The sequence below is a fragment of the Asterias amurensis genome, chromosome 19 (assembly GCF_032118995.1).
Source record: "Asterias amurensis chromosome 19, ASM3211899v1".
NCBI classification, from domain to species: Eukaryota; Metazoa; Echinodermata; class Asteroidea; order Forcipulatida; family Asteriidae; genus Asterias; species Asterias amurensis.
In genome coordinates, this window is record NC_092666.1 from 233,783 (window position 1) to 255,409 (window position 21,627).

General features: G+C 39.4%; 1 protein-coding gene across 2 annotated transcripts in view; it reads right to left on the reverse strand.

The window, feature by feature from the left end:
- The window catches only part of LOC139951715 (lysosomal alpha-glucosidase-like), a 232,474-nt gene that overhangs the window by 42,394 nt on the left and 168,453 nt on the right, over positions 1-21,627 (reverse strand). For both annotated transcript variants that reach the window (XM_071950765.1, XM_071950763.1), the window contains exons 12-14: positions 21,480-21,613; positions 10,725-10,876; positions 5,857-6,005 (exon numbers count right to left, since the gene is read on the reverse strand). In XM_071950765.1, coding sequence (XP_071806866.1) covers positions 5,857-6,005; positions 10,725-10,876; positions 21,480-21,613 — 435 coding nt within the window. The remainder of the gene's footprint in view (positions 1-5,856; positions 6,006-10,724; positions 10,877-21,479; positions 21,614-21,627) is intronic.

Below are 21,627 nucleotides of genomic sequence, written 5' to 3' on the forward strand. Positions count from 1 at the left end.
ACAATATGGACACAAGGCCATTCACTTTAAGCAGGAAACGAGATCACATCACCCCAATTATACTCAAGCTTCACTGGTTACCAGTCCGTCACAGAATCGCCTACAAACTCCTTTCGACTTTCAAGGCTCTTACTGGTCAAGCTCCTGCATACATCTCATAACTCATTTCATTGTATCAACCATGCCGTCCACTTCAGTCCCCTTCTCCAAGAACAGTCTTCCAACATGGTCCCCTACCACGGTAGTTGAAGTTTCTCAACGGTTTCACCACAGCTCTGGAACTCTCTGCCACTTCAACTCCGCACTCTACACACCACAACTCAATTCATGTTCATGTTTGAAGACTTATCTTTTTCGAACCGCTTATAAACTGTTATTATTTATTCCCATTTCTGCGTGTCACTCATCGTTTTGGTTCTTTTGAAATTTTACTGTTCATCCATTGTTGTTTACATTTTAATGTGAGCTTGTAATAATTTTAAATTGTCTAGCATTGCTAAAGATGGGTATGTGCAGGGGATTGTTTGCAATGTTTGTACGTAAGGTTTGTGGAAAAAAGAAACAATCTCAGAAACGTCTCAAAAAAGAATGTGGTGATCGATAAATGGATCAGGGGTCGATTTCACAAATAGTTAGGACTAGTCCTAACTTAGGACTAGTCCTAGGAGATATACAAATTGCATTGATAGTCCTAAGTTAAGACGAGTAACTGGTCCTAACTCGAGAGAAGACTAGTCCTAACTCTTTGTGAAATCCACCCCAGAGTTAATAACAGCCTTGGGTGCGGAGTTACCTGGATAAAAACATTATCAATATTGCTCGAACTAGCCATATAGAGGCCACAGAACAGCAATGACAGACAGAGACAGCGCGTCACCGTAAAGTACTGTAAACATCCAGTAACTATAAGAGAACTAAAAAGTATGGAGATGCCACGCCTCTACGTGCACCGCTGAGTTGAAAGCTGGAATGTTCCATTCAACTTGGCTCCGCCTCGTTGAATAGAACATTCCATCTTTCAACTCGTGAACATATTCTCACCATTGCACTCATAAACATTCATTATGTGTATAATATGCACACATAAATACAGCTATGCTTCCTATACAAGATTTAATAACACCAGGTTTCTTATTAAAGTGCCCCTGTTCAAGTTCCTTTTTAGTCATGGCGAGATATTATCGGGTCTTTTTTCCTTCTTACTTTACTTCTCACAGTTAAATAGTAAAGAACAATTAAACCCATCCCCCCCCCCCTACAGAAGTGTGGATTGGGTCGAATACTTACCGGTAGAGTCATATTACTAATTTGCATATTCCCTATGCTGCGAGGCAATAATGCTAAGACTTTCACAAGTACACAATAGCGCCCTCCACCGTCCTACCCACAACGCCACGATGAGCCCTACCAAATATAAGCACCCAATACAAAAGTGGCTCTTTGCCTAACGAATTTAATGATCTTTTTACACTGTGTTCATCAATCCATACTTATTCAACTCATGCAGTTTCAAAAGGCAATTTGTGTACAAGATTCAACCGAACCACGTTTTCCAAACACAACATTGTATCTTGTGGCACCCTATTCTGGAACAACCTTAACTTTGATGTTAAAAAGTCTCGTTCACTTAATTCATTCTCAAAGAAATTGAAACAGCACCTCTTAAATATGTATTTGTAACTGTAGTATATATATACTAATTGTACAAAGACTGTGGTGTCGATAATTATTTTACTGATTAGTGTAGTCGGTGTCACTGTTTGTTTTTTGTTTCTCTGTTCTGTTTTTGGTTGCTTTTGTTTTTTTGTCCTTGTCGTCCTAGTCCTTGTCCGTCTCAGGGAAGTATACAATTGCATTATGCTTAAACTTTTTCCCTGCATGTTGACTATTATGTTAATTTTTGTAGTTATTATCTTCAAATTCTATACATTGCATCCGTCCTTTATTATTATATTCATTGATATTTGTTTTCTAGTGTATGCTTAAATTGTTATTGTTATTGTCGACATGAAAATAAATGTTCATTGAATTGGACCGAGTATGTGGGGAAGGAGGGAGGGATACTCTACTGGTAAGTATTCGTTTGTAGACCCCAACCACGGTTCTGTGGGGGAGTCTTCTTCACTCTACTTGCGGGCAGAGTCAAATTACTAATTTGCAAAGACTCACACCGAGGAAAGGCGTCGGGTATACGCATTGCTACTGCATGTCCTAAGGGGGCGTAAGACCCTGGCACGCTCAAAGTTCAGAGAACGCTTCGCGGCCGCTAGGCCCGATAGTGGTCCATGCCCAAACGGGCAGGGGGTGTCGTCCCCACGGGTGAACAAAACATTGCCTGTGATATTTTTCACAGGACTCGGGAAAGTACTGAGTATACAGTGCTAACACACATCGGTGTATGGGTAAAAACCAAAACTAATATTCTTTATCCCCGATGCAAATTTAACATCTATTATATCGTTGCGGTACCCGCTGCCAAAACATAGGATTCGGACTGCCTCTAGCTGCCGGGCAACCTCGGTAGTCTAGTTGGTAAGACACTGCTCTAGAATTGCAAGGGTCGTGGGTTCGAATCCCACCCGAGTAACATGCCTGTGATATTTTTCACAGGACTCGGGAAAGTACTGAGTATACAGTGCTAACACACATCAGTGTATGGGTAAAAACCAAAAATTAATATTAATAAGTATTGTTAGCACGGACTGTAATACCGTGGAAATATCACATAAACACGTGACTGGCTAGGTGGAGCTTGTTCTGGCTTCGCAGCTTCCCTGGCCGCCTGTAACACCGCTCTACCCGCTTTCCCATCCACCTGCAGAATGTCCTTCAGGTAGCAGTCGGAAAACGTGGAAGGGATCGTCCAGGAGGCCGCCCTTGTTATATCACTCATGGAGACACCTTTAAAGAAAGCCTATGAGGCCGACACTCCCGGTACTTCGTGGGCATGACTCAGACCGCCCGATACCGAGCAGATGGCCATAACTATCCACTGTGCAATCGTATCGCGGGCACTGGTCAGAATGGCGGAACCGTGGACAGGAACAGCTGTTCGTGGCCGGTTCGGATTGACTTTGTGCGGTTGATGTACCACTTTAATGCCAATACCGGGCACCACAGTTTGTTGGCCACGACCGCCAAAAAGGCTTTAAGGTCAGGAACAAAGATGTCTGGGGGTTCGAAAGAACTGAATTGGTTGTTGGCCAGAAACCCCGCCGTAGGAATCAGGCGGACTCCTCTTGGTTCCCACTGGATGTGTCCTGCTGCCACTTTAAGAGAGTGGATTTCACTACATTGGCGAGACGTAGTGACCGCCACCAAAAAAGCCATATTGATCGTTAAGTGCAGCAATGTGGCTCCACTCAGCGGTTCGAAAAGGGGTTTGGTTAGCGCTGACAGTACGCTAAAGAGGTCCCAGGATGGGACCAGTTAGCGCACAGGGGGACTGGTGACAAATATCCCCTTAGTCAGCTGCCCGATCACCTGGTCATCCGGAACTGTCGAACCGTCGACAAATCCGACAAGAGCCGCACCGAGAAAGGTACAATTTCTCAGTGTTTACCAGGAACCCCAGGCTGGACGTGAGGCGCCAAGTAATCATCAGCGCCACGTCTGCTGCCTCCTGCAATCAGCCCACGTTAAGCTAATCGTTGAGGTTTTGGAAAATCAGCAGTCCTCGCTTTCGAAGTGCTGCCCCGATCGCCCGCACTACGCGGGTGAAAACCCATGGGGAGGTGGACAGACCAAAGGGGAGCACCACAAACATTCCATTGTAGAGGGAGCGCAGAAATTTGCGGTGTTCGGCCCTGATGGGAACATGTGGGTAAGCGTCCCGAAGGTCAAAGCTCTCCCACCATGCAGGTGTATTGACTGACTCGAGGATTGCCCGCGGTGTTTCTAAACGGAAGCGGTTTTCTTGGCTTTGCCTGGGCGTTTGACCTTCGATTGGGTTGACCCACGCACGCTGATCAAAGAGGGGGAGCGGGCAGCATCCCCTCTTTGATCCGTGGGTCCATCGGCCGACGCAGCCGACTGACAGGGGCCGGTTGAAGGGGTGCGAGCCAGGCGACGGAGTGTCTCCGGCGCAGCCCTCCGAGAGCTCCGACTGTCCCGGGGGAACGGACGTAACCCAAGTATTGACAGTCTAAGCCCTCTCCATTTTCCTAACACTATAATTTAATTCAAAGAAATCAAACTATTTTATTTGTCAAACTCTCTAAACCAACAACTATAACTCTACAACTTCTAGTCTTTATAAAAAGCTCTCAGCAAAGGATAAGGCATTTTTATTTTATCACAAAAAAAAAAAACTGATGGACACAGGTTTATCACGTCCTTACCCATTCGCGGCTAAGAGAAAAGAGGTCGACTCCGTGGCAGGCATGTCTCGGGGCATTGTGGGTAGGACGATGGAGTGCACTATTGTGTGTGTGAAAGTCTTAGCATTATTGCCTCGCGGCATAGGAAATATGCAAATAATTGTAATTCGACTCTACAGGTAAGTAGAGTGAAGTAGACCCTTATATATTTTGGTCATCAAATTTTAACCCCAATTCATGGCAATCATATGAATTACCAGTTTTTATACAAAAAAACTTTGGAATTACTTGATTGTAATGTCTATTTTTTTACATTATGAATATGTAATGAGGCCATGAAGTTCATGAATGTTCATCACTGTTCTTCATTTTACAAAAGTGTTTATGAACCTGTGGCGTTCAAGATCATTGTCTCTTGCTACGGGCAATGCAGGTGCTGTCAGTGAGTTAGCCGCGCTGTGTGTGAAAGGAAAACCAGCCAATATGCACCAAGACTAGACGCGCATGTGTACGAACGGAACCGCAAAACATGCGCGTACGGACACCAGACATGTACACACTGAACATACCATGATTGTGGAAACAGAGCTCAAGCACTCGGAAACGGATATGTTTTACAGAGTTTCTTACTTTGTTACACCTTTCAACCAAAAAGGGCATTTATGAATGGGAATCAAAGTGTGTTGAATCAGTTTTCAACTAGTGGTTTAAACCTGCCGAGGCCTGGTTCTTGATAATTTACCTCGACTTCGTCTCGGTAAAACTATCAAGAACCAGGCCTCGTTGGGAATAAACCACTAGTCATGCTAGTTGAAAACCACACATTGATTCCCTTCTTAATTTGAATGGGTAAACAGTTCATGAGCTTGGTTCAAAAACTCCAGTGATGAACATTTTATGAACTGTTGGTGAATAATCATGGACTGATCATGAAGTTCATAAAAGGTTCATTAATTTAATGGTGAACCGTTCATGAACTTTCTGCTGTTATGACCATTTTTTGAACTGTTGATGAATGTTCCTGAACTGATCATGAAGGTTCTTGAAAGTTCATAAAGTCATGAAGTTCATCTCGCCTGGGGTGTCTCAGACAGACGACGCACACCAGGGAGTTTGGGTGGCCGTGCACTGACTCTGGCACCATGGCATATCAAAGGACTCCATATAGCTGAGAACGCTTGTAAGGTAACAGACAAAAACAAAAATTGTGGACGTTCAAATTCTAATCAAAGATGGTGCAGGCTTCGGCTTTAGGGAGCGTCTCAAAAGTCGGAACGGTAGGAACGTTCTTTTGGATCGCAAGAGTATCCCCGCCGCTTTAGTCCGTTCCACAGGACCGGTCTTTTGGAACGCTCTGCGTATACTTTGTCATGATGTTGCGATCCTGCGGGCATATGCCGCGATCCATTGGATCGCGGGCATATGCCCGCAGGAACGTTCTTTTGCGCTAGGAACGTGCCCGACTTTTGAGACGCTCCCTTAATAGTATAGATGATGATGATGAAATACACATTTCCCTAAAAAGACTAATACTTACTCAAAAAACAAAGGCCTTGCAACTGTGCTCCCCTTAACATGTGCAAAATGGAACAATGTGTAGATGTAAGGTAGAAGAGCATATCTTAAGTTTAATGCTTTTCTTGTAGATGACTGCATATCATCACTAAATGCTGTAGGGTCCTGATCCTGTAAGTGATCATACAAGTTCAGTTTTAGTGATACATTTACAAAATAAATAATTTTCATTCATGCATGTAAATACCTAAGACAGTTTCGCTATTCCTATTGGTGGAGAGTGCGTCGTGGGGGTGTTTAAACCTTTGATAATGACCAGTGATATACCTGTAATCAGTTGTAAGCGGATACTCCGACAGACAGTTTCGCTATTCCTATTGGTGGAGAGCGCATCGTGGGGGTGTTTAAACATTTGATAACGACCAGTGTTTATAATCGGTTGTGTACGGATACTCTGCGCTAGTCTTGATGCAAGACTAATCTTGTAACGGGCGTAAAGGCGCTGTCAGTGAGTTGGCCACGTTTTGTGTGAAAGAAAACCCAGGACGTGTTGCACCAAGACTGTACGCGCATGCACACGGACGAAACCAAAAACTGTCGGAAATAGGCATGCAACACACGGATGTCGAACATGTACTGAACATGTACATGTAACACGTACATACCATAGAGGACAGAGCACGTCGGAAACCATGCGGAAACAAATAAGTTTTACAGAGTTTCTTACTTTATTACGCCTTTTAACCAAAAGGGTATATGAATGGGAATAAAAGGGTAGCTGCTCTTTCACGGTCGTTTAAAAACTTGCCAGATCGAATTGCCCTGTGATAAAGGCCCTCGCCTTTCGACTCGGGCCTCTATCACGCGGCAATTCGACCCTGCTGGTTTTTAAATGGCTGTGAAGGAACTAGTAACTACCCTATTATTCCATGATTCAAAAAATATCACATTGAGGTGTATGAAACATACTTAGGCAGTAAAAATGTGGCAACGAGGTCTTAAATAAGGGAACCAATGTGTGGTGAAGAGGTTTTCAACTAGTGGTTTAATCCCAACGAGGCCTGGTTCTTGATAATTTTACCGAGACAAAGTCGAGGTAAATTATAAAGAACCAGGCCTAGACGGGTTTAAACTAGTCGAAAACCGATTCAACACACTTTGATTCCCATTCATAAATACCTTTTCGGTCAAAAACATCATCACTTTTTAGTCAAATTAAAGTAAAGTAAATGCAAAAATTATAATTGTTAAATGAATTCTTTAAACACAACACCCCTCCAGCTATGAAATGGTAAAGAACGAGTGCAAAGTCGCGTGTCACGCCAATGAATTAACACTTTTACTGGTCATAAACAAAGGTTTTGGGCCTTTATCACATGACAACGACCCTGCCTGTTTTAAACGGCCGTTTAAAACTGAACTCATCGCTACCCTTTTATTCCCCTATTTCAGACCGACTCACTACTTGCTTTTTCACATTTAAATAAATCTGTTTACCTTTTCTTTTTATAAATTTTCAAGGTTCCATTTAGCGAAGAAACAGGTTTGACATTGAGTTTATAGTGACATAATAGACTGTGTTATGCAGAAATAAGCGACTTTGTTTTAAACAGCCGTTAAAGAACGGCCGTAAAAAGCTTGTGCACCAACAAACACATGTTTATCTCTATGTCTCCACACCCGTGATCTCCTCTCAATCCATCAGGATAGACAAAGACCGCGTTTTACAATTTATCCACAGTTGCGAGATTTGATTGGGAACGGAAGTGGATCAGAAGTTCAACAATGAAAGGTAATTTAAGTGTGCAGCTCGCATGTGCAACGTACCCATGGCCACCTTATCACAGCCGGCTCCAGCTCTGCATGTGCAACGTACCCATGGCCACCTTACCACAGCCGGCTCCAGCTCTGCATGTGCAACGTACCCATGGCCACCTTACCACAGCCGGCTCCAGCTCTGCATGTGCAACGTACCCATGGCCACCTTACCACAGCCGGCTCCAGCTCTGCATGATGCTAGCTCTGTTGGTAGCCACCATTTTGTTGTCTGTCGATGTCAGGTTTTCTTATAGTATAATAATTTCTTTGTTATATCATCGCCAAAATTTCGGAAAATACTTCATTTCAAAGTTTTTCTTGCATGTAAAGTAAGGTAAGGATAATTTTATTAGCAACCCTAATTGGGTTGGATTCGTTATAACTACATGAAACTACATCAATAGTTACAAGATGAAGCAAAAACCCAGTGCCTAATATACCAAAGACTGACAGTATAATAGGTTGCTTAAACAACAATTTTAATAATAATAAAACAAATTTATATAGCGCCAAATCTATTTTTAAAAATGCTCCAAGGCACTTCATGTACATTTCACAAGTCCATTTAGTTTTTTTCTACTGCAACACACCGTGATGCTATGTTCCCCATGGCGGTCACTAAAACCCCGGTCACACATATACGCCGCTTCTACTGCGATTGGTCTCGGCCAATCGCGGACCAATCATGGGCCAAACGTACGAGGATCATCATGAGCGGGAAGGGATCTCCTAGGTCGGGAGGCTGCAAGCTCTCCCAAAGCTTATTTTGAACAAGTTCACACATAGACGTCGGTTCTACTACAATGGAAAAGTGGCTGAGAGCATGACAGATCACGGACCAATCATGGGTCAAACGTCGGAGGATCTCTCTGACCATGGTTTGGTCGGGAAGCTACAAGCTCTCCCCACGCTTATTTTGAACATTTTGAACATGTTCAAAATAAGCGTAGCCGGTTCGTGGCCAACAATAAGTGGAGCGTAGTGGAAACGCAATTATCATACAAGCAGCATGGTATCATCACGGTAAGATCTCTGTGGTTGTAATTAAAACGCAGCACTGCCGGCAACCATTTTGAAGTAGAAAACAGCTTGGTCGGCATTGGTCTTGGTGTTTTCGTCAGTAATCGTAGTGGCAGCGTGTCAGAACACTTTTGCCGTTAACACAGTAAGTTGGGCGAAGTCTGACATTTTCCAAATTGTTCGATTTTGACGACGATCATACCCCGACTTGATAATTTTTTTGAGATCGGGTGATTGGCATGATCTTCTCAAGGTCATAGTGCTGTGCGAATGGGGTAATAGACATCGCCACAAGTCTAGAGGCGTACTAGAAGCTTAATATGGTCAGCACCAGTGTAGTGGTATCCTCTTACAGTCTTCTAGGTTTGAGTAACAGCATAGTATGATCCCGTACGTCGCAGCGGCAACGAAGTAGAAAGTACTACTTGGTCAGCATTGGTCTAAGTGTAACCGTAGTGGCATCGAGTCAGCAGCGCTTTTGACACAGACGCATCGCAGTGCAGTCATGATTTAGTCTGTAATTTTCAAAACTGATGGATTTTGACGGTGATTGTGCCCCGATTTGATACTTTTTTCAGATCGGGGTGATCGGCACGATCTTCATAAGGTCGTAGTGTTGTGGGAAGGGGTATAAAAGACCATCACCAACAAGTCAAACAATCGCGCGAGTGTCAACCTTTCATGCCATTGTGGCCTAAACCGGATGTTCTCCCTCAAATACGTGGTTTGATCACTCTTTGCGTTCCCACTTGACGTTGATTGCCCTCAGATCCTGCTTTAATCCTACTCTCGAAGAGGATCACAGTTATAAGGTCTGATCCTGATAGTACTCGCATTCCAACTTTCATTTGATTACCTTTTCCCGTAATTGTTGGGTTTGATCCCCCCTTTCTCGAATTGCAAGATCAATGCAAGATCAATGCAAGATCAATGCGGGGCCCAGTGGTTTAAAGAGTCTGGGGCATTTATGCACATTAATAGCCAACACATTAACACAGCATGTGAATCATTACATAACAGTGTTGTCACCAAGTCATCTTCGCCCAAGTCCAGTCAAGTCACAAGTAAAATTTTTGCAAGTCAAGTCAAGTCACAAGTCACATAATGTCCCAAAATAAGTTCACTCTCATAAACGTGTGACAAACTTAAGTAAAATCTACCTTTGTGTCACCCCCCCCCCCCCCTCATCAGTCAAGTCCAGTCACAAGTCATTTTTGTCCAAGTCAAGTCAAGTCAAGTCGCAAGTCTTTTTTGTCCAAGTCAAGTGCGAGGACCCAGTCTTCACCGCATGGTAATGACTGGGTTGGGTTGGGTTGGTGGCTGGCACTGTTAACGGACCGAGCCGGAGGCAAGGTCCATTAACAGTGCCAGCCACCAACAAAGGTCATTATCACGCGGTGAAGACCGAGTCCGAACACCGTTATTCCCATTAATAAATACCTTCTTAATAAAATAAACAACTAAAAAATTTCCAAATTTAGTGACTTTTCTCTCGAGGATACTTCCAGACATGTTCAGGGGCTATTTTTAAGCGTTTCATGGTTCCCATCTCTTTCGTGCATAAATCACATAACTGATACTTTGAGACCAGTGACTCTTTAAAAGAATCGTTTGTTAAGCGCCTTCACTGGGGTCAAAGGAGGCAAATGAGATTGGACGATCTGTTCTTTGTGTGTTAAAACGCACGCATGAGCTCAGAGTCCATGTACAGTTGTAGCATGTAGCTGTAAACAAGACCATGGACAAATGAGTTTGTACGCTCGACTGTTACATAAAAATTGATATGTTTTCAGCGCCTCAGGCATGTGTGCGAAGTTGCATGAAAATATAAGATAAATAAGCATGTTATACAGTGCAAAGCGCAAACTAGTTGTACAAAATGTATGCTGGTTAAAAAGGGGCCCTTTTTTTGCTATTTTCCAAAGCCGGTCCTTTATCATCCGGTAATACATCCCAAAGTGATCGGGTTTTGACCAATCAGAGACTGGAAACTGTCCAATATCAGCTTGATCAAGAAGGTTGCAATTATTTACTACATATACACAAACATACCTTAGAACCCAAAGTATTATGGTTGCGTGAAAAGGGGTAAAAAGCCCCAAGTTGCATCCACCGTTGACACAACTCCTCTGATGTGTTGAGATTAAAGCCACAAATATCAGCTCCAACAAGAGGTATACCAAACAAACTGAATGACATAATACCTAGCAGGAAACAAATTGTTGTATCATCAATTGCTAATATTGACTGTAAAAAAGTGAAATCGTAAAAGCTCATGGAACATCACTTTCATAGAAACTTTATTCAATTATTTTTACTTTTTTAATAAAAAGGCTATTTCTTATCCAGACATTGAGATAAGTATGTGCAAAATTTAAATCTTGAACATGTTGAACTTGCTACAGGTTTTCAACAAAAGGGTTCATTTTAAACTTGTCATGACAGAGCGCTCTGTTGAAGACTGTAACATCTCCAGCCGCCAACAGATGGCAGTAGTTCTTGCTTGATAGTCAGTTGAACCACGGAGGAAGGAAGAGAAGGAGCTCAAACGACCCACAAAACTGCAGAGTAACAAAAGAATACCCTGACGATGCCACTGTCTGACCAGTGGAAAAAGATAGGAGACCTCCAGCTGGACGGCCGATTAACGAGCGGGATTAGATCTCTTTGTACAGAACCCGTGGTACCGCCACTCAGCACCGTTGCCTTCGTGTAAAGTTTAATCATTGGAGACAAGAATTGTGAATACACACAATTTCATTGACCGTTTGTGGTGTTTACATGGAAATATCATCGCTTATATTTACATTTTTTGCAACTTTCCGGTCACTAGCAGTGGATCAAAATTTGGGTATAAGCACACGAGGGTGGTTGGTATTCAATTGTGTTCATCCGTAAGGTGTCTGGTAGCGTCCAAAATTGTTATCGTGTCTCAAAAAAAGTAGTTTTTCCTTTATTATATCCATACGACATACGACGCCATAGTTTGGTGAAGAACCAAGTGCGCAAGCGCAAACTCACACACGACAGGTCGTACATTGTTTGTGTAAGGTATGTGGGTGATAATGTGTCGTTAACCGACAGCGGTACCACGCGTGTTCGTCTTTTGAAGTCCCTTCGTTCAAACTCCTTCTCTTCCTTCCTCCATGGTTGAACTTAGATTCAAGCATGTGTCAAGTATCCTCATACAATCTCAATCCTTTATTAAAGACCGTGAACACTATTGGTAATTGTCAAAAACCAGTCTTCTCACTTGGTGTATCTCAACATATGCATAAAATAACAAAACTGTAAAAACTTGAGCTCAATTGGTCGTTGAAGTTGCAAGATAATAATGACAGAAAAAAACACCCTTGTCACACGAAGTTGTGTGCTTTCAGATGCTTGATTTCGAGGCCTCAAACCTAATTCTGAGGTCTCAAAATCAAATTCGTGGAAAATTACTTCTTTCTCGAAAAACTACGTCACTTCAGAGGGAGCTGTTTCTCACAATGTTTTATACCATCAACCTCTCCCCATTACTCAATACCAAGTAAGGTGTTATGCTCAAAATTATTTTGAGTAATTACCAATAGTGTTCACTGCCTTTAAGGCCACATGCCAAAAAAGACGGTTAAAGAAATGGGATTTAGTTTAAATTAAACTTCAACCCTCCGGAAGTTAAGGTTCAATGAATATGAGGTAATAACCCCTTTTCAAAGATGTAGAACTGAACAGGGTTTCAGATATATTGTATTATTTATATACCACAAAGTTTTTAAATCCAGTGGACACTATTGGTAATTACTCAAAACAATCATTAGCATAAAACCTTACTTGGTAACAAGTAATGTGGAGAGGTTGATAGTATTAAACATTGTAAGAAACGTCTCCCTTCGAAGTACTGTAGTTTTTGAGAAAGAAGCGATTTTCCACGAATTTGATTTCAAGACCTCAGACTTAGAATTTGAGGTCTCAAAATCAAACATCAGAAGCACACAACTTCGTGTGACAAGGATGTTTTTTTTGTCGTTATTATCTTGCAACTTTTACACCCAATTAAGTTTAAATTTTCACAGGTTTGTTATTTTATGCATGTTGAGATACACCAAGTGAGAAGACCGGTCTTTGACAATTACCAATAGTGTCCACTGCCTTTAAATATGAAAATTGACATAGAAATATGTAGAAATATGTACATAGAAGTACATGTATGTAGCTAATATTGTTGTCACAATATCATTACAATAATTACACCCTCTTGTGGTCACTAGGCAGTTGCAAAGGTGGCAGCCATATTAAGACTGGGTTGCTGTAAAAATCAAAGATATTTTTGAAATGTTGGCAGACTTCAAAAAATGGACTTTGGCAAAACTCCATGTACGAGTAGGTATGGGTACACAAAACACAAAAATCGAAACAAAAGTTATATCAGACATTGGTTGCCATGGTTACGGCCAAAATAAGATTTTCAGCAAATTTTCCAAGTTTTTACCTTTTTTAAGTGTTGAAATATAGGTGAATTGAAAGTACTGGTACGTCTTAAGGGGAAAACATTGAAGTTTTTCTTTCACACATATTGCACAACCATGTTTACAAAATTAACTGTGCGATCAACTTTGGATCGAACCACTATTTCAAATAGGGGTGTTTTTGTCATATTTTCTAATAGCGAAAAATAGGGGTATTGAATAGGGCCATAAGTCCGAAAGTGGCACTTTGTGGATTATGACACTTTTATAGTTGGAAGATAAGGTACCGACCTACATACAAATGCAATAAAATGTTTTGGTATTTTAAGTGCGCGAACACAGTTTTGCTGGAAAGTTAGAACTTTTGCAGGGGGAAAAACGCAATAAATGACCAAAAATTATACATTATTGATAGGAAAATATCAGGTATTTTTTTTCTATTTTTTTTTTTAAATACCTTTTGGGTGGGCGGGCTTTGAGGTGCATTAAAAAAAAAACTTTTGAAATCACCACATAGCCCGTTGCCATGGTAACAGCTCATTTTGCGTTTTGGCAATTTTTGCCGATTTTTTGTCTGAAAAACTGTATTTTAGCATATTGTAGCTCTACCCAGCCAATGCGCATTTTTTTTAAAATTTTTATAAAACCTTTCACATCAATACAACAAGTCGTCCTTTGTTTTACTTGAGACAAACAATAATTGCTTTAACTTTTACCCTTATGCTATTTTTAGAACAGCATTAGCCCATGTCTTTAGAAAATTGCAAAATGACAATTTGCCAGGAGTCTCAAAATGTTGTCCTGTGGGCCAACATTGGTCCTTCCATTTTGAGAACAAATTTTGAGAAATACAATTGTATCCTGTTGTAACAGTACAGCCTCGAAAAAAAAAAGCATTTTGAAGTTGTTTCTTCAGATTGAAATAATAACATTAATAAATTAATACTTTTATTTTTTAAGTTTTCCATCAATCCGGTACCTTTCATTAGCACCCTGTAGCCTTGAAGACTACCCAACATTGACCAAGAATATTTTGAATGACCTAAGTTTTGGATTTTACAGAGCATTATTTTTTCGTATGATTATGAATTTTTCAAAATACATTTTTTTTTTAAAGCATGAAGTTTCTGGCAACACTGCTCCACAGTTCAAAAAATACAAAAACTTTCTTTTTTAATTCTGTGATGCATGTTTATACAACTGAGAGTTAGGTTAGGTTGTCATAAAATGCTTTATTATATTTTGTCAGTCTTCAATCATTGTTAAGCATGTAGAAAGTCATACAAAGAGCACTATTTTATAACTTTAAATCTATACAATTGCCAAAAAGCATGAAGCTCTGGCAACACTGCTCCCCAGTACAACAAATACCAAAACATTTTTTTGAAATTCCTACAGACCAGTATATTATCTTTCAAGCCTGGTAGCAAAACTTTCCTAAATATGCTACTCTCGGACGTCTGACAAACTTAGCAACTCCCTCTATTTCCCAAATTGACCTTTGTTCAAAACACCCCTTTTTGAAATAATGGATTGTTCCATTCACAATTACTGTACCTGTGTCAGATGCATTTTTGGAAAGACCAAGGATGTACATATTTACCATATTCAGTTGAGAGGCAGGTCATTTAATTTGGTATTTACACATTGTAGCTCTCAACTTTGAGTAGTTTTTACTTATGAAAATAGCTATATTAGGTGAAATATGGCAATTTTCTTATTTTTAACCGTTGCCATGGCAACCAAAGTGCGGATGCAAAAACTATGCTTTCTTTTTACACTTTGGTTGAAAGAATTAACATGTGAAAAGAGTAAACAAGATCCTTAAAAAAAAAATCCATATTTTTTTGTTATACAATTTGAAAATAAACACCTTTTTCCCCAAAAAGCACGAAGTTGGAGGCAGCACTGCTTCCCAGTACAACAAATACCAAAACTTTTTTTTGAAATTCTTACAGACCAGTATCTTATCTTTCACGCCTAGAAGCAAAATTTTCCGTAATGTGCTACTTTAGGACTTCTGACAATTTTAGCAACCCCCTATATTTCCCAAGTTGACTTTTCCTCAAAACACCCCTTTTTGAAATAATGGAATCTTCCATTCACAATTAACTGTACTTTTGTAAAATGCATTTTTGGAAAGATTAAGGATCTATAGTTACCATATCCAGCTGAGAGGTAGGTCCACTATTTGGTTTTCACACAGTGAAGCCCTCAACTTTCGGTAATTTTTACTCATGAAAAGTGCTGAATTAGGTGAAAAATGGTAATTTTCTACTTTTGACCGTTGCCATGGCAACGAAGGTGTAAAAGCAAAAATTATGCTTTATTCTTACATTTTGGTTGATGGCCTTCACTTGTGCAAAGTATAAACAAATCCGTTTTTGAAAGTCTGCCACCACTTCTTTGATTTTTACAGCAACCCAGTCTTAAAGTGCTCATAAACTGAAAGCTTTGAACATGATCGATGATCAAAAGCAACTAAGAAGTTTGCTTTACATTATCTCCATTTTAAAACTATAAATAACATGTTGTCAGAAGTAGAGGTTTTCGCCTGATCAACTGGGATCGACTCACAAGCAAAACCAAGTAGGAGATTTTCAGAGACACATTTGTGTTTTCACAGGATTGGGTCACTTGCCAGGAAGAGTGCATCTGCAAATAAAACCATACACACAACTTCTTGCAATACCTCTGCAAGGTGTAAGGAAGAACTTGAAAGACTTGAACAATAAGCGGTCATAAAAGTTGAAGGACCAACAGACTGGGTTTCAAGCTTGGTAAATGTTGTCAAACCAAGTGAAGTACTACAAGTATGTATCAACCCACAACATCTGGCCGCCTGGTAGTACAGGAGTCAAACTCAGTGGTAGGCTGATCTATCAACAGGTGTAAAATGTCTTGGACAAGCATGGAATGGTGGTCCGTGCAGCCACTTTCAGTTGCATTCCTGAGGCCATCATCAGGGTGACATTGTTACGGCAAAGTGTTCACTTGGGTTCATTCGGTTCCCTTGATTGTTTTGGCAGGTCTAAAAACTTAAGACTACACATGTAGCTGAGACTCTTTTTCTACAATAAGTTAACATGAACACACAAACAATGACTAAAGAAACCTACCTGCTTGCATTAATCCACCTGCCTGTGGGCAGCATTCAAAGCCTTTTGGTATTGCCTTTTGCAATATTAGGGGCAGCATTCAAAGCCAATATTAGGGGCTTTTGTTCTCAACAACTCTCCGGAAACTCGTTATACTTACAGTAAAATTAATTGTGAAAGTTTTAGTCACTGACAACAAATTTTAGTGAGTGCACAAATTGAATCTATGTTTATTACTAAGTTGTTAAAAGTTAGTTTGTCTTTTGTGAAAGGAAGGAGTGTTACAATAATTATGACACCGTCTCTTGTGTTGGTCACTAGGCAGTTGCCAAGTCGACAGCCAATGTGCTCTCAACTGGAAGCTTTAAACATGACCGATGATTACAAACAACCAAGAAGTTTGTTTTATCCTCATTTATTAACTATGACACTAGGTCTATAATAAGTACATTAAGAGTCAGTTCAGGTAAATAGTTGACATAGTTGCTCACGGTCAAAAAATGAATTTTTTTTATACTTTGTGGGTGGAAGGGCCTTGGGGTGCAAGTAAACAAAATTGCATTTTCAATTCTATATATAGCCCGTTGCCATGGTTACGGCTCATTTTGTTTTTTGGCCATTTTAGGCCGATTTTGGGGTTTAAAAAACTGGTTTTTAGCTCATATTTACAACTCCACCCAACCCAAATGCAACATTATTTCAAAAAACCTTTTATATCACTACAAAGTATCATCCTTGGCCTTCCTTGAGAAAAAAAATTATTGCTTTAAATAACACCCTTGTGCTATTTTTGCATCATGCATTACAGTATGTTTTTAGAACTTGCAAAATCGACATTTTTACCCTATTTTTGGACCCCAAAATGTCAATTTGCCAGGGGTCTCAGAAAATTTTCCTTTCGTCTGTGATTAGGGCCAACAGTGGTCTTTCCATATCTGGTGTCACAAACTTGGGCAATTGTATCCTGTTGTGACAGTACTGCCTCAAAACTAGACTTTTTTTCCCCAAAACATGAAAAATGCCGTTTTAAGGGTCTTTTCACATAATATCGAAATACGTGTCCACGGTAAACAAAAAAAGGAATATTTTTCTTATACTTTGTGGACGGTAGGATGGTAGGGACTTGGGGTCCAAATAAATAACATTTACATTTCAAATCATAATATAACACGTTGCCATGGTAACAGTTCATGTGTGTTTAGGCCACTTTAGGCCGATCTTGGGGTATGAAAAACTGTTTTTTTTTAGTTAATATTTACAACTCCACCCCACCAAAAAACAAAAATATTTCATAAAACCTTTTACATAACTACAAAGTATCATCCTTGGCTTTACTTGAGACAAAAAAATATTGCTATAAATTTCACCCTTGTGCTATTTTAAGAACGTGCATTAGAGTATGTTTTTAGAACTTGCAAAATCAACATTTTTACCAGATTTGTTGCCCTCAAAATTTCATTTTTTTTCAGGGGTCTCAGAATATTTTCCTTTCGGTTTTGATCAGGGCCAAAATTTGTCTTTTTTATTTCTGGTAAGAAAAACTTGGCAAGTGTATCCTTATGTTAACAGTACTGTCTCAAAAATAGACTTTTTTCCTCAAACAGAAAAATGCATTTTGAATTGTTTTTTTCTTTATACTGAATTTCTAACATTAAAAAGTAATAATTCTATCAATCTCGCAGCTTTTCCTTAGCACTAGTGGATTACCCAACATTTATCAGGAACTGTTGATGACCCTAATTTTAGAATTTGCCCGGCCCAGCCCCAATCATATTTCTTGACATTGCATAAAACAATGTTTTGTGAATAGCGCCTCTTCTTTTGAAAGTGTTCCCATTCGGTTGTTATTGGTGTTTTCATGTCTTCTGGGTAGAAACACTGTGTTTATTGTATCCTGTTGTCACTGATCATGCCTTAAGTATAGTAATTTTTCCAAAAACAATGCATGCTTGTTAAAAATCTGGCACTGTTTCCATGCCCTTTGAGTAAGAATACAAAGTTTTTATTTAAACATAATGGTATCCAACCAAACCATAACCAATGCTTTGCCACTGAGAGTTCTTGATTTGGCTACTTTACCTATTATACAGGTATGATTCTCATTGCAAGTAGAGTGCGATGAGCATTCTTTACAAGTTGTCTTTAATACAGGGCCTACTCTCCTTGGTCCCTGCCTGCTACCAAATGTAAAACTTTTCTTAGAGATAGAGATCATAAACAATGTAGTTTCTGTGCTTGCGGCAGATGGTTTGGAGCATCCAATCATGTCCAACACAAATGTGGGAAATTAAAAAGCCCGCTTAAAAGTGTTGGAAAAGTTTGCCAAGATCTTATTAAAAACAATGATACTAACGATTTGCAAGATGAGCGTAAGAGATTATTTAAAAGGAACACGTTGCCTGGGATCGGTTAAGTTGGTCTTTGAAATGCGTTTGCAACGGTTTGTTTTAAAATGCATGGTTTTTGAGTGATACTTGTGTGGATCATTATATTCTACTTATAAAATGTCTTTCTAATCATAATGCATTTTTTAATAAACGTTTACAAACGCTTTTCAAATACCAACTCGACCGATCCAAGGCAACGTGTTCCTTTAATGAAACAACATTGAAAGAAGTTGTAAAAACTTGCACCTGCTGAACATAAATAAGTAAGATGCATTTGCAGTAACAAAAGTCTATTCAGGCTAGTTTGATTATTTCCATTCAATATCTTACTAATTCAAAATTATTATATATGTCTCTGAGAACGATCAACTAAAAACATTGTCAAACATTACCTGCTGAATTGTTTATCACGTTAAATAAACCAACTCTTTTATTGTTTCCAACAGTACAATTGAAAGGAACCCCACCATAGATGGGGGAACTGCTTACAGAAGGCCAAAGCAGGTGAATAGCCATTTAGATACTTTGGATACAGTACTTGCTCACTTTTAGAGCCTCTTTGTTCTGATTGGGATGAAAATGTTTAGTTTGGTAGCGGGCAGGGGACCAAGAAGACTATTATAAGGCCATGTAAAGACAAGAACAGTAAAGATTGCTCATCGCACTACTTCTCTTCTTGCAATGTGAACCATACCTGTACAACTAGGTAAAGTAGTTATGACAAAACAAGAACTCAGTGGCTTAAAGAGCATGGAAACAGTGCCATATTTTTTTAACAAGCAAGCTCGTTTTTGTTTTTCATCAATTCAAACTAAGGGATAACTTCAAAATGCATTTTTATTGTTTTTGGAAAAATTACCATTTTTGAGGCAGAAGTGTCACAACAGGATACAAAAAAACCCAAAGTGTTTCTCCCCAGTAGACATGCAAACCATAATGATAGCCCAATCAAAACAAAAAGGGAAATATTCTGAGAACCAATAAAACATTAAAATGTGACTTTCAAAAACGAGGCGCTGTTCACAAAACTGTTATTTTATTTTATGCAATGTCAAGAAATATGATTGGGCCAGGGCCGGGGTGGGGCAAATTATAAGATTTAGGTCATCAACAAGTCCTGATCAATGTTTGGTAATGCACTAAACCTACAAAGTGCTTATAAAAAGCTGCCAGAACTTCTTCATGTTATACATTAAAAATGAAGCAAATATTTCAAAATGCATTTCTCTATGTTTTCGGGGAAAAGGGTCTATTTTTGAGACAGTTCTGTTACATCAGGATACAATTGCCTGAGTTTTTCTTACCAGAAATAAAAAGACAAATTATGGCCCTGATCAAAACCGAAAGGAAAATATTCTGAGACCCCTGAAAAAATGGAATTTTGAGGGCAAAAAATATGGTAAAAATGTTGATTTTGCAAGCTCTAAAAACATACTGTAATGCACGTTCTTAAAATAGCACAAGGGTGAAATTTATAGCAATATTGTTTTGTCTCAAGTAAAGCCAAGGATGATACTTTGTAGTGATGTAAAAGGTTTTATGAAATATTTTTGTTTTTTGGTGGGGTGGAGTTGTAAATATTAACTTAAAAAAACAGTTTTTCATACCCCAAAATCGGCCCAAAAGTGGCCTAAACACAAATGAACAGTTACCATGGCAACGTGTTATATTATGATTTGAAATGTTAATGTTGTTTATTGCACCCCAAGTCCCTACCATCCACAAAGTATAAGAAATATATTCCTTTTCTTTTACCATGGACACGTATGTCGATATTATGTGAAAAGACCCTTAAAACGGCATTTTTCATGTTTTGGGGAAAAAAGTCTAGTTTTGAGGCAGTACTGGCCCAACAGGATACAATTGCCCAAGTTTTTGACACCAGATATGGAAAGACCAATGTTGGCCCTAATCACAGACGAAAGGAAAATTTTCTGAGACCCCTGGCAAGTTGACATTTTGGGGTCCAAAAATAGGGTAAAAATGTCGATTTTGCAAGTTCTAAAAACATACTGTAATGCATGATGCAAAAATAGCACAAGGTTGATATTTAAAGCAATAATTTTTTTTCTCAAGGAAGGCCAAGGATGATACTTTGTAGTGATATAAAAGGTTTTTTGAAATAATATTGCATTTTGGTGGGGTGGAGTTGTAAATATGAGCTAAAAACCAGTTTTTCAGACCCCCAAATCGGCCTAAAATGGCCAAAAAACCAAATGAGCCGTAAGCATGGCAACGGGCTATATATAGAATTGAAAATGCAATTTTGTTTACTTGCACCCCAAGGCCCTTCCACCCACAAAGTATAAAAAAAATTCATTTTTTGACCGTGAGCAGCTATGTCAACTATTTACCTGAACTGACTCTTAAGTTTCAACGTATTTTACCTTCACTTTTTGAAGGTTCATCAATGAAAAAAAAAATCATGGAAAAAAACACACACAAAAAACGAATGAAAGAAAGAAAGAAACAATCAAACAAACAAACATAAAAATAGAACAATACACAGAGGCTTTCGGCTGTTGGGCGCAAACCTTTTTGCTGTTTCTGGAATTCAACAACATCACATTTGTTAGATAATGTATGATGGCAGGATACAAACTTACATATTTTAAACCAAACTAATTGTTCAGGCAAAAAGAGGCACAATAAACAATCTTCACCAGTTTGTGTTGTGACAAAGTGGCAGGTGAGGGCACTACAACTGGTGGAAGAAAAAAAAACTAGTTTGAAACGAAAAAATTTGGAAGGTTGTTTAATTCTTATAAACTTTTACAAAATTGTAGGGCAGACAACTTCAATTTATGACAAAATAATAACAAGACATAAAACAAACAAACATAAAGAGTCAAATGAGGTTTAGTGCTTTACCTGCAATAGAGTAAGCCATATCTGGCCACAGGCTGTAGTTATCTCCAAGCCAATGGCCAGCATATTTGCCACTTCCAGGGTACGTTGATCGGGAGATGACAAAACTTCTTTTTTCTCGTACTTTCACCAATGCACTGAAAAAAAGTCA